The 13054-nt window shown below is 42.7% G+C and overlaps 1 protein-coding gene across 1 annotated transcript in view; it reads right to left on the bottom strand.

Moving 5' to 3' along the window:
- The window catches only part of LOC115124834 (phospholipid-transporting ATPase IH-like), a 143758-nt gene that overhangs the window by 12223 nt on the left and 118481 nt on the right, over positions 1–13054 (bottom strand). Inside the window, exons 20-28 of the mRNA XM_065024410.1 lie at positions 10868–11119; positions 10351–10528; positions 8287–8389; positions 7969–8114; positions 7833–7892; positions 7541–7668; positions 3308–3443; positions 2540–2563; positions 995–1060 (exon numbers count right to left, since the gene is read on the bottom strand). Coding sequence (XP_064880482.1) covers positions 995–1060; positions 2540–2563; positions 3308–3443; positions 7541–7668; positions 7833–7892; positions 7969–8114; positions 8287–8389; positions 10351–10528; positions 10868–11119 — 1093 coding nt within the window. The remainder of the gene's footprint in view (positions 1–994; positions 1061–2539; positions 2564–3307; positions 3444–7540; positions 7669–7832; positions 7893–7968; positions 8115–8286; positions 8390–10350; positions 10529–10867; positions 11120–13054) is intronic.

Raw genomic sequence — 13054 nt, 5'->3', positions numbered from 1 at the left:
TGGTGATGGGTAGGATGTTACTGTAAAGTAGTGCCTTAGCGGTGGTGATGAGTAGGATGTTACTGTAAAGTAGTGCCTTAGCGGTGGTGATGGGTAGGATGTTACTGTAAAGTAGTGCCTTAGCGGTGGTGATGGGTAGGATGTTACTGTAAAGTAGTGCCTTAGCGGTAGTGATGAGTAGGATGTTACTGTAAAGTAGTGCCTTAGCGGTGGTGATGGGTAGGATGTTACTGTAAAGTAGTGCCTTAGCGGTAGTGATGAGTAGGATGTTACTGTAAAGTAGTGCCTTAGCGGTGGTGATGGGTAGGCTGTTACTGTAAAGTAGTGCCTTAGCGGTGGTGATGGGTAGGATGTTACTGTAAAGTAGTGCCTTAGCGGTGGTGATGGGTAGGATGTTACTGTAAAGTAGTGCCTTAGCGGTGGTGATGTGTAGGATGTTACTGTAAAGTAGTGCCTTAGCGGTGGTGATGGGTAGGATGTTAGTGTAAAGTAGTGCCTTATAGCGGTAGTGATGAGTAGGATGTTACTGTAAAGTAGTGCCTTAGCGGTGGTGATGAGTAGGATGTTACTGTAAAGTAGTGCCTTAGCGGTGGTGATGGGTAGGCTGTTACTGTAAAGTAGTGCCTTAGCGGTGGTGATGGGTAGGCTGTTACTGTAAAGTAGTGCCTTAGCGGTGGTGATGAGTAGGATGTTACTGTAAAGTAGTGCCTTAGCGGTGGTGATGAGTAGGATGTTACTGTAAAGTAGTGCCTTAGCGGTGGTGATGGGTAGGATGTTACTGTAAAGTAGTGCCTTAGCGGTGGTGATGGGTAGGATGTTACTGTAAAGTAGTGCCTTAGCGGTGGTGATGGGTAGGATGTTACTGTAAAGTAGTGCCTTAGCGGTGGTGATGAGTAGGATGTTACTGTAAAGTAGTGCCTTAGCGGTGGTGATGAGTAGGATGTTACTGTAAAGTAGTGCCTTAGCGGTAGTGATGAGTAGGACATTACTGTACCTTTAAGGTGACTGTGAACACCAGCACAGTGAAGACCAGAGTCCCAAACGTCCAGTTACCAAACATCTGTGGAGAGGAAGGTATTACAGAGAGAAATCACACTATTAGACATGCAGCCATTTCAGAGGACAGTATGCTACTGTAATTACAGTCAGCCTTGACTAAACTACATTTCCTTTGCATTACTACATATGTTTGTTGCTATGTTAAGCTTTTTAAATGAGCAATTATCCAGGATTAATCCATACAAAAATCACACAGTTTAGTTGTATTTTCCAGATATGTTTTTTTCATTCAATTATATATGAAGTCAAACCAGCGCAGAGATGGAAAATGGATATTAAACTATTTTCAAGCTGCTTCAAACAACAACAATATGTGCACTATATTTCTCTTAGTTCTGTATTTAAAGTATAGAATAACCTGAAATTACCTACATGTGTCTATAAAATAAATATTCTTCACAAATAAAACATATTCTGTATGTTCAAATAGCTTGTGATGTTGATGGAATGCTAATACCCAAACCAACAGTGATGAGGGTCAACAACATGAAGTTACCTACCAACACATAAACCCACCTGCTTTCCTCAAGGGGGCTTAAAGGGACAATTCCCCCCAATGTATGAATAAACCTGACAAACTTTGACTGAGGGAGAAATATCCGTTTAACAGTCAAAATGAGCTGCTTCTTTAAAACTACTGCAAGGGCCAATGAAATGCAGTGATAGAAGAGTACCTTGAAAAACAGACTCCTTCTGTCTGTGTTGTTTATACTTCCTGTTTTCACCCTTTCCTTTTATCTGACAAATATTCCACCAAAACAATAAGTTAGATAGAAGTCTAGTCTGCCCACATTTTGTTATGAAATATCAACCTGACATGTCCTATACAACAATATCCGTCAAATGTACTTGGCCATTCATTTCCTTTGTCACATACTGTAGTCTATAGTGTACGGGTGGAACAGTGTGAACCCTGAGCTCTAATACCCTGATGCCTGACCCAGTCTTACAGTCTTCAGCCTTGCGTTCTGACAGGAGATGACATCTTAGAGTAGGGGTAGCCAATCCTGGTCCTGGAGGGTCGCGGCGTGTACAGGCTTGTGTTCCAGCCCAGCTCTAACACATCAGATCAATTGTGTTATAGATCAATACCATTTGTTGATTATCTACAACAGGTGTGTTAAAGCTGGGCGGAAACAAAACCCTGCCCTAAAGACTCAATATGAGCCGTTCCCTACCACCCTCCATGGTGGATGTCTACTAGCAGAAACCACTGTTGTACCGGACACACAAACAACATGAGGAAGTCTGGACTACGGCAACTACACAATGAGACAAGAGTGGTGTTGGAGTATGGGTCTACTATTACTACACGGATATACCTACAGCTCATTGGCCTATACAGGCAGTAGGGGTTGGATATGAGGGGATACCTATTGGATGAGATGATGACGGGCGGTCTGGTTACGCAATGTGACGGGCAGTGGAGGGGGGGCAGTCCAACTAAAACAGGGTGACAGACAGATAGGGACAGGCTTACCATCTGTGTGTTGGTTGTCATTAGCTGAGGAGAGGACGAGAAGCATAAAGAACAAGCAACATAAAGGTAAGAGGAGAAGAAGAGGAGGAGGAAGAAGAGGAAGAAAATAACAGAAAGAACTGGAAGCCAGAAAACTAAAACATCTGATATTCAAAGGAAATAAAGCAAAAACAGGCAAATCAAAGCAATCCAACAGGTTAAAGTGATATAAAGGAAGAGCTATAAAAGGAGAAACAGCACAGAGAAAGATGTCTGCAGTCTCAACATGCTTTCCTTTCATAGATATGAATGGGAGATCCGGTCATGGTTTTATGCAAAGGATCACAGGTGAATCTGCAGGCAAGGAGATCTTATGTCCTCCATTTACCTAAAATCACCACACCTTCCACAGACGACAGCTGTTCTGACTGAAGTTTTAGAATGTTGGTCACTAACAGGTATTCAATGTCAAATGAACTCAAAGGTCCATGTTGAATTGTGGGGAAAAGCTGGGTCAAATGTACATTGATGACAATTACGTTTTCCACGTTGACAAAACGTGGAAACAACGTCGATCCAACCTGTGTGCGACCAGTGAACTCACTCATAACCCACAGTCACAATCAGCCACTCCACATCACAATCACTGGACACTCCTTCACGGCAGGAACATAAACACTTGACATGGGCTTGGAGAAGTGCAGTATGATCAGACGATCATTATATACATCACACCAACATATACACTATAACGCAGTACTCCAGTAGCCACGGCGACGGTGTCTTTACCTGTCCGTTGCTGGTGAAGGTGCTGTTGTTGAACAGGAAGTAAGAACCAAAGAAGAAGACGACGGCGTCGAACACCCCCAGGAAGGTCCAGTAGATGAAAATGGGCCAACGCAGGAGAGAGTTCTTAGCTATGTCCCTGTAGAGAGGAAACATTACAGTACACATTATACAGAGTAAATATAGGAGGGAGTTCTGAGCTATGTCCCTGTAGAGAGGAAACATTACAGTACATATTATATACAGTAAATATAGGAGGGAGTTCTTAGCTATGTCCCTGTAGAGAGGAAACATTACAGTACACATTATATACAGAAAATATAGGAGGGAGTTCTTAACTATGTCCCTGTAGAGAGGAAACATTACAGTACATATTATATACAGTAAATATAGGAGGGAGTTCTGAGCTATGTCCCTGTAGAGAGGAAACATTACAGTACACATTATATACAGTAAATATAGGAGGGAGTTCTGAGCTATGTCCCTGTAGAGAGGAAACATTACAGTACACATTATATACAGTAAATATAGGAGGGAGTTCTTAACTATGTCCCTGTAGAGAGGAAACATTACAGTACACATTATATACAGTAAATATAGGAGGGAGTTCTTAACTATGTCCCTGTAGAGAGGAAACATTACAGTACATATTATATACAGTAAATATAGGAGGGAGTTCTTAACTATGTCCCTGTAGAGAGGAAACATTACAGTACATATTATATACAGTAAATATAGGAGGGAGTTCTTAACTATGTCCCTGTAGAGAGGAAACATTACAGTACACATTATATACAGTAAATATAGGAGGGAGTTCTGAGCTATGTCCCTGTAGAGAGGAAACATTACAGTGCACATTATATACAGTAAATATAGGAGGGAGTTCTTAGCTGTGTCCCTGTAGAGAGGAAACATTACAGTACACATTATATACAGTAAATATAGGAGGGAGTTCTTAACTATGTCCCTGTAGAGAAGAAACATTACAGTGCACATTATATACAGTAAATATAGGAGGGAGTTCTTAACTATGTCCCTGTAGAGAGGAAACATTACAGTACACATTATATACAGTAAATATAGGAGGGAGTTCTGAGCTATGTCCCTGTAGAGAGGAAACATTACAGTACACATTATATACAGTAAATATAGGAGGGAGTTCTTAGCTGTGTCCCTGTAGAGAGGAAACATTACAGTACATATTATATACAGTAAATATAGGAGGGAGTTCTGAGCTATGTCCCTGTAGAGAGGAAACTTTACAGTACACATTATATACAGTAAATATAAGAGGGAGTTCTTAACTATGTCCCTGTAGAGAAGAAACATTACAGTGCACATTATATACAGTAAATATAGGAGGGAGTTCTTAACTATGTCCCTGTAGAGAGGAAACATTACAGTGCACATTATATACAGTAAATATAGGAGGGAGTTCTTAACTATGTCCCTGTAGAGAAGAAACATTACAGTGCACATTATATACAGTAAATATAGGAGGGAGTTCTTAACTATGTCCCTGTAGAGAAGAAACATTACAGTGCACATTATATACAGTAAATATAGGAGGGAGTTCTTAACTATGTCCCTGTAGAGAAGAAACATTACAGTGCACATTATATACAGTAAATATAGGAGGGAGTTCTTAACTATGTCCCTGTAGAGAAGAAACATTACAGTACATATTATATACAGTAAATATAAGAGGGAGTTCTGAGCTATGTCCCTGTAGAGAGGAAACATTACAGTGCACATTATATACAGTAAATATAAGAGGGAGTTCTTAACTATGTCCCTGTAGAGAAGAAACATTACAGTGCACATTATATACAGTAAATATAGGAGGGAGTTCTTAACTATGTCCCTGTAGAGAGGAAACATTACAGTACATTTACATTTACATTTAAGTCAGTACATATTATATACAGTAAATATAGGAGGGAGTTCTGAGCTATGTCCCTGTAGAGAGGAAACATTACAGTACACATTATATACAGTAAATATAGGAGGGAGTTCTTAGCTATGTCCCTGTAGAGAAGAAACATTACAGTGCACATTATATACAGTAAATATAGGAGGGAGTTCTTAACTATGTCCCTGTAGAGAGGAGACAAGAGATCCATGTTATCTGATGACCAGACACCTGAGCATAATGCTTGCATTACATTAGTCTATATACTATGTATTTTTGGATTTAATTAGATGGTTATGTTTTCCCATTCATCTATAGATTCCTTTCAATTCATACTAATGTCTGACACATTTAGATTTTGGGGTGAATTGTCCCTTTAACCAGAAGAATTCCAAGCTAACATCAATCTCACTTTCTATTAGTCTCCAGAGCTAAAACAGCATTCCTCCACCACAACCGTGAGCAAGGCAGCATTGATTTAACAGTTAGCTGACAAATCCAGGCATGGAGGAATGACCTGACGCCAGTCAGATGCCTTTCTGCCTGCTGCATTGTTAGCCTACATTTTCCACACAATTACCCATAGGTAGCTAGCAGGAAAATGGAGTATTGATTGTCACCAGGCAGAGAGAGGAAAAGCAAACACAAACATCAAGCATTTACTGGCAACACCACTGAACAATGTGAGCTTTACACTGTATATATGGATTCACAAACAAGTCTGTCTACGTGATTCTATTATTATCAAGTAACGTCTTACAACATCTTGAGAATGTGAATGTGGCTGTTGTTTAGTAACAGAGTTCCTACGAGGAGAGAGATGGCAGTCACAGTTTGCCAAGAGCTGATAGGATTTTACAATGATCTGCTCAGTATGATCTGAGGAAACGCTGTGGAAGAGATCAACTGAGGAACATTCCCAATGTGAGATTTTCTAACAGTCTACACAAATGTATCACATCACACTATTGCATGCTGGGACAGGCAGTTGGTGGGTAGCGCCTACACTATATATACAAAAGTATGTGGACACAGCTTCAAATGAATGGATTCAGCTACTTCAGCCACACCTGCTGCTGACAGGTGTAAACAGGAGTACACTACCGTTCAAAAGTTTAGGGTCACTTAGAAATGTATTGTTTTTTAAAGAAAAGCACTTTTTTTGTCCATTAAAATAACATCTAATTGTTCAGAAATACAGTGTGGACATTGTTAATGTTGTAAATGGAATATCTACATAGGTCGTACAGAGGCCCATTATCAGCAACTATCACTCCAGTGTTGTTGTCCATTAGTTTACTCCAATTAGGGGAGGGGAGGGGTGGAAGGGTTATGGGAGGGGTGGTAGGGTTAGGGGAAAAATAATAAAGGAAAATATATTTTGAAAAATATGTATACAAAAATATATATGGGGGATTTGAAATGACGCAGACAATTACATTGATAAAAGCTACAATCTGCAGTATTACAGCTGACATCACCGATTACCAAGCATCGGCTGGAGTGGTGTAAAGCTCGCCGCCATTGTACTCTGGAGCAGTGGAAACACGTTCTCTTGGGGCGGCAAGAGAGTGGTGGTTAGAGCATTCAACTTGTAACCGGAAGGTTGCAAGTTCAAACCCCCGAGCTGAAAAGGTACAAATCTGTCGTTCTGCCCCTGAACAGGCACACTGAACATTAACCCACTGTTCCTAGGCCGTCATTGAAAATAAGAATTTGTTCTTAACTGACTTGCCTGGTTAAATAAAGGTTAAATAAATAAAAATATAGTGATGAATCACGTTTCACCATCTGGCAGTCCGTCGGATGAATCTGGGTTTGGAGGATGCCAGGAGAACGCTACCTGCCTGAATGGATAGTGACAACTGTAAAGTTCAGTGGAGAAATAATGGTCTGGGGCTGTTTTTCATGGTTTGGGCTAGGCCCCTTAGTTCCAGTGAAGGGATATCTTTGCTTTGTGCTTTGCTTTGTGGCAACAGTTTGGGGAAGGCCCTTTCCTGTTTCAGCATGACAATGCCCCCGTGCACAAAGCGAGGTTCAAACAGAAATGGTTTGTCGAGATCTGTGTGGAAGAACTTGACTGGCCTGCACAGAGCCCTGACCTCAACCCCATCAAACACTTTTGGGATGAATTGGAACGCCAACTAATGCTCTTCTGGCTGAAAGGAAGCAAGTCCCTGTAGCAATGTTCCAACATCTAGTGAAAAGTCTTCCCAGTAGAGTGGAGGCTGCTCGAAGGGGGGACTAACTCCTATTAATGCCCATGATTTTGGAGTGAGATGTTTGACAAGCAGGTGTCCACATAGTTTGGCCATGTAGTGTACCTGTAGAGGGAGGGGTCTTTCTTGAGGATGTCCATGTTGATGTGCTGCTCGATGAGGCTGAAGAGCAGGATGGGTAGAGAGGTAAAGCTGATATTGTACAGTGTCAGATAGGCTGTGTCATACAGCGGCTGCAGAGAGACAGGATGGTAGAGAACAACCAAGATCAGTCATTTAAAACAATATGTATACCTTACTCATTTGTCATGCATTCTTAACCAGAGAAAAACAATTCAAACTTCTCCACAAAGTCATGTTTTAAAGTACTACAATTTTGGGCACATCTTTTATGTACCTGTTGGGAGAAGCCACAGAAGAACTGGTAGAGGAACTGAGGGAAGATGAAGGCGACATTCTGAGGAAAAAGAAAATTATGTTTTAATGCTTAATCATCAGTAGTCCTAAGTTACATTTAGTGAGAAAACACTCACTTTGTAGAAGAAGTACTGGACAAGCTCTGAGATGCGGATGTAGTAGTAGTGTCCGTGAACCAGCAGCATCTTCTTCAGGTGTTTGAACTTCGGGATGGCGTAGTCGCTGTTCCGCGCTGCCTGGCGACCCTCTTTACCCATGATGCCTTAGGGGAGGACATGACTGAACGCTTTTACCATTTGTTATGCGAGTCATATACATGAATAAAAACATATAAAACTATATTCAAATATATATATAAAATCAACCAATCTAAATCGTATTCAAATAACTTTATTGAAAAGAGGTCCATTCACAGTGAACAGGGTAATACTAACCGATCCCCACGTGAGCCTCCAGGATCATGCTAACATCATTAGCCCCATCTCCAATGGCTAGCGTGATGGGGTGTTCTGGAGACGATTTGATCAGCTTCACAATCTGGTAACACAACATTTCAGGATCAGTGAGATAACTGTTTTCTTTTCATCTGTAATTCATCAAAGAAGATATGTCTAATACAGACAATCTTTGTAAAGAGAGTTAGAGCTAAACCTACAGACAATGTTATATGAACCTAACCACTGTATATTAACATGACAGAGAGGATGCATGTAGTAGTAAGACTTCCTATGTGAATGTCAGTACATATTACATCACAGCCCATATTCCTCTGCCTCCTAGCACAGTGGAGGAGAACTAGAGGGAATAGTGGTATTTTGCAGTAAGAAATAGTGACGGTCATATGAGACAGAGCTCAATAGATCTCCTCAGTAAGAGATAGTGACAGTCATATCAGACAGAGCTCAATAGAACTCCTCAGTATGAAATAGTGACAGTCATATCAGACAGAGCTCAATAGAACTCCTCAGTATGAGATAGTGACAGTCATATCAGACAGAGCTCAATAGAACTCCTCAGTATGAGATAGTGAGTCATATCAGACAGAGCTCAATAGAACTCCTCAGTAAGAGATAGTGAGTCATATCAGACAGAGCTCAATAGAACTCCTCAGTAAGAGATAGTGAGTCATATCAGACAGAGCTCAATAGAACTCCTCAGTATGAGATAGTGAGTCATACCAGACAGAGCTCAATAGAACTCCGCAGTATGAGATAGTGAGTCATATCAGACAGAGCTCAATAGAACTTCCTCAGTAAGAGATAGTGAGTCATATCAGACAGAGCTCAATAGAACTCCTCAGTATGAGATAGTGAGTCATACCAGACAGAGCTTAATAGAACTCCTCAGTAAGAGATAGTGAGTTATATCAGACAGAGCTCAATAGAACTCCTCAGTAAGATATAGTGAGTCATACCAGACAGAGCTCAATAGAACTCCTCAGTATGAGATAGTGAGTCATACCAGACAGAGCTCAATAGAACTCCGCAGTATGAGATAGTGAGTCATATCAGACAGAGCTCAATAGAACTTCCTCAGTAAGAGATAGTGAGTCATATCAGACAGAGCTCAATAGAACTCCTCAGTATGAGATAGTGAGTCATACCAGACAGAGCTCAATAGAACTCCTCAGTATGAGATAGTGAGTCATACCAGACAGAGCTCAATAGAACTCATCAGTATGAGATAGTGAGTCATATCAGACCGAGCTCAATAGAACTCATCAGTATGAGATAGTGAGTCATACCAGACAGAGCTCAATAGAACTCATCAGTATGAGATAGTGAGTCATACCAGACAGAGCTCAATAGAACTCCTCAGTATGAGATAGTGAGTCATACCAGACAGAGCTCAATAGAACTCCTCAGTATGAGATAGTGAGTCATATCAGACAGAGCTCAATAGAACTCCTCAGTATGAGATAGTGAGTCATACCAGACAGAGCTCAATAGAACTCAGTATGAGATAGTGAGTCATATCAGACCGAGCTCAATAGAACTCCTCAGTATGAGATAGTGAGTCATACCAGACAGAGCTCAATAGAACTCATCAGTATGAGATAGTGAGTCATATCAGACCGAGCTCAATAGAACTCCTCAGTATGAGATAGTGACAGCCATGTCAGGCAGAGCTGAATATAATTTACTGTAACTCCTCAGTCCCAAATAACGTCTGCTATGACAGGTGGGGTCTAATGTGAGCGAAAGAGAGCGAGAAGAGAGGGAGACAGAAAGATAATGGGTCGGAGAGAAATAGAGTGGAGAGAGAGGGGCAACATTCTGGAGTGGCACTAATTGGTGACCAGAGAACAGAGGTGTGGGGAGGGGGGGTAGTGGAGTCCAGTAGAGAGGTGAAACATCAACCAGCTCAACACTCCATCAGACTGTGTCAGTGCTTCCTTCACTTAATCTAGCCGTGACGGATCACATGACACCAAAGTCATGTTGGTCAGAAATAGGTGTGTAAACGTGTGGTTTGAAATAACTCGGCTGATAGGCTACCTGTGCTTTCTGGAGGGGAGCCATGCGGCAGCAGAGCACAGCGCTGCAGCTCCTACAGATCTCCAGGAAGATCTCCTTGTAGTTCCCCTGACTGGAGTCCTCCTGACTGGGCTTCAGCACCGCAGACAGGGTGGCCCCGTCGATGATCAGACCGTAGTCCACACAGTCAGCAGACAGACTGGGGACACACACACACATAGATACACACGTTAACACACACAGTCTTTAACTAACCTTGTGGGGACAATTTATAACCATTCAAAATCCTATTTTCCCTAACTCCTAACCCTAAACCTAAATCTAACCCTAACCGTAACCCCAAAACCTAACCTCCAACCCTAAACCTAATTCTAACCCTAATTATACCTTAACCCTAAACCCCCTAGACTAACAAAATGTCCCCAGTTGGTAAAATGTCTGTATGTTTACTATTCTTGTGGGGACTTCTGGTCCCCACAAGTATAGTTAAATACATCCAGGTGCACGTGTGTGTGTGTGTTGGGATCCCGGCACCCACCCTGAGAAGGTGTCTCTGGTCATGCTGCCATGCTGTCTGAGTACAGTTTTACTCAGGTCAAACAGAACGTCATGTAGACTCTGTTCCTCGGTGCGTTTGGTGGTCAACTCCAGTATCTGTGTGGAGCGGCGGAACAGCTTGCTAGCGTAACAAGTAGCCGCCGCCGTCTCCATCTTGTCTCCGGTCAGCACCCACACCTTCATCCCAGCCTTCTGGAGAGACTCGATGGTGTCTGCTGCCTTGTCCTGGAGCCTGGAGAACAGGCAACATAAAGTCAGGCAGCAGTCAATGGAGCAACGCTGTACATGGTCATCAGCAGTCAATGGGGCAACGCTGTACATGGTCATCAGCAGTCAAAGGAACAACGCTGTACATGGTCATCAGCAGTCAATGGAACAACGCTGTACATGGTCATTAGCAGTCAATGGAGCAATGCTGTACATTGTCATCAGCAGTCAATGGAACAACGCTGTACATGGTCATCAGCAGTCAATGGAACAACGCTGTACATGGTCATCAGCAGTCAAAGGAACAACGCTGTACATGGTCATCAGCAGTCAATGGAACAACGCTGTACATGGTCATCAGCAGTCAATGGAACAACGCTGTACATGGTCATCAGCAGTCAATGGAGCAACGCTGTACAAGGTTATCAGCAGTCAATGGGGAAACGCTGTACATGGTCATCAGCAGTCAATGGGGCAACGCTGTACATGGTCATCAGCAGTCAATGGAACAACGCTGTACATGGTCATCAGCAGTCAAAGGAACAATGCTGTACATGGTCATCAGCAGTCAAAGGAACAACGCTGTACATGGTCATCAGCAGTCAATGGAACAACGCTGTAAATGGTCATTAGCAGTCAATGGAACAAGGCTGTGCATGGTCATCAGCAGTCAAAGGAACAACGCTGTACATGGTCATCAGCAGTCAATGGAACAACGCTGTACATGGTCATCAGCAGTCAATGGAACAACGCTGTACATGGTCATTAGCAGTCAATGGAACAATGCTGTGCATGGTCATCAGCAGTCAAAGGAACAACGCTGTACATGGTCATCAGCAGTCAATGGAACAACGCTGTACATGGTCATCAGCAGTCAATGGAACAACGCTGTACATGGTCATCAGCAGTCAATGGAACAACGCTGTACATGGTCATCAGCAGTCAATGGAGCAACGCTGTATATGGTCATCAGCAGTCAATGGAACAACGCTGTACATGGTCATCAGCAGTCAATGGGACAACGCTGTACATGGTCATCAGCAGTCAATGGAACAACGCTGTACATGGTCATCAGCAGTCAATGGGGCAACGCTGTACATGGTCATCAGCAGTCAATGGGGCAACGCTGTACATGGTCATCAGCAGTCAATGGGGAAACGCTGTACATGGTCATCAGCAGTCAATGGGGCAACGCTGTACATGGTCATCAGCAGTCAATGGAACAACGCTGTACATGGTCATCAGCAGTCAAAGGAACAACGCTGTACATGGTCATCAGCAGTCAAAGGAACAACGCTGTACATGGTCATCAGCAGTCAATGGAACAACGCTGTACATGGTCATTAGCAGTCAATGGAACAAGGCTGTGCATGGTCATCAGCAGTCAAAGGAACAACGCTGTACATGGTCATCAGCAGTCAATGGAACAACGCTGTACATGGTCATCAGCAGTCAATGGAACAACGCTGTACATGGTCATTAGCAGTCAATGGAACAATGCTGTGCATGGTCATCAGCAGTCAAAGGAACAACGCTGTACATGGTCATCAGCAGTCAATGGAACAACGCTGTACATGGTCATCAGCAGTCAATGGAACAACGCTGTACATGGTCATCAGCAGTCAATGGAACAACGCTGTACATGGTCATCAGCAGTCAATGGAGCAACGCTGTATATGGTCATCAGCAGTCAATGGAACAACGCTGTACATGGTCATCAGCAGTCAATGGGGCAACGCTGTACATGGTCATCAGCAGTCAATGGAACAACGCTGTACATGGTCATCAGCAGTCAATGGGGCAACGCTGTACATGGTCATTAGCAGTCAATGGGGCAACGCTGTACATGGTCATCAGCAGTCAAAGGAACAACGCTGTATATGGTCATTAGCAGTCAATGGGGCAACGTTGTACATGGTCATTAGCAGTCAATGGTACCACGCTGTACATGGTCATTAGC

This window comes from Oncorhynchus nerka, linkage group LG2 (genome assembly GCF_034236695.1).
Source record: "Oncorhynchus nerka isolate Pitt River linkage group LG2, Oner_Uvic_2.0, whole genome shotgun sequence".
Taxonomy (NCBI): domain Eukaryota; kingdom Metazoa; phylum Chordata; class Actinopteri; order Salmoniformes; family Salmonidae; genus Oncorhynchus; species Oncorhynchus nerka.
The sequence above is the reverse complement of the archived record's forward strand: the minus strand, read 5'-3'. Positions and strand labels throughout refer to the sequence as shown.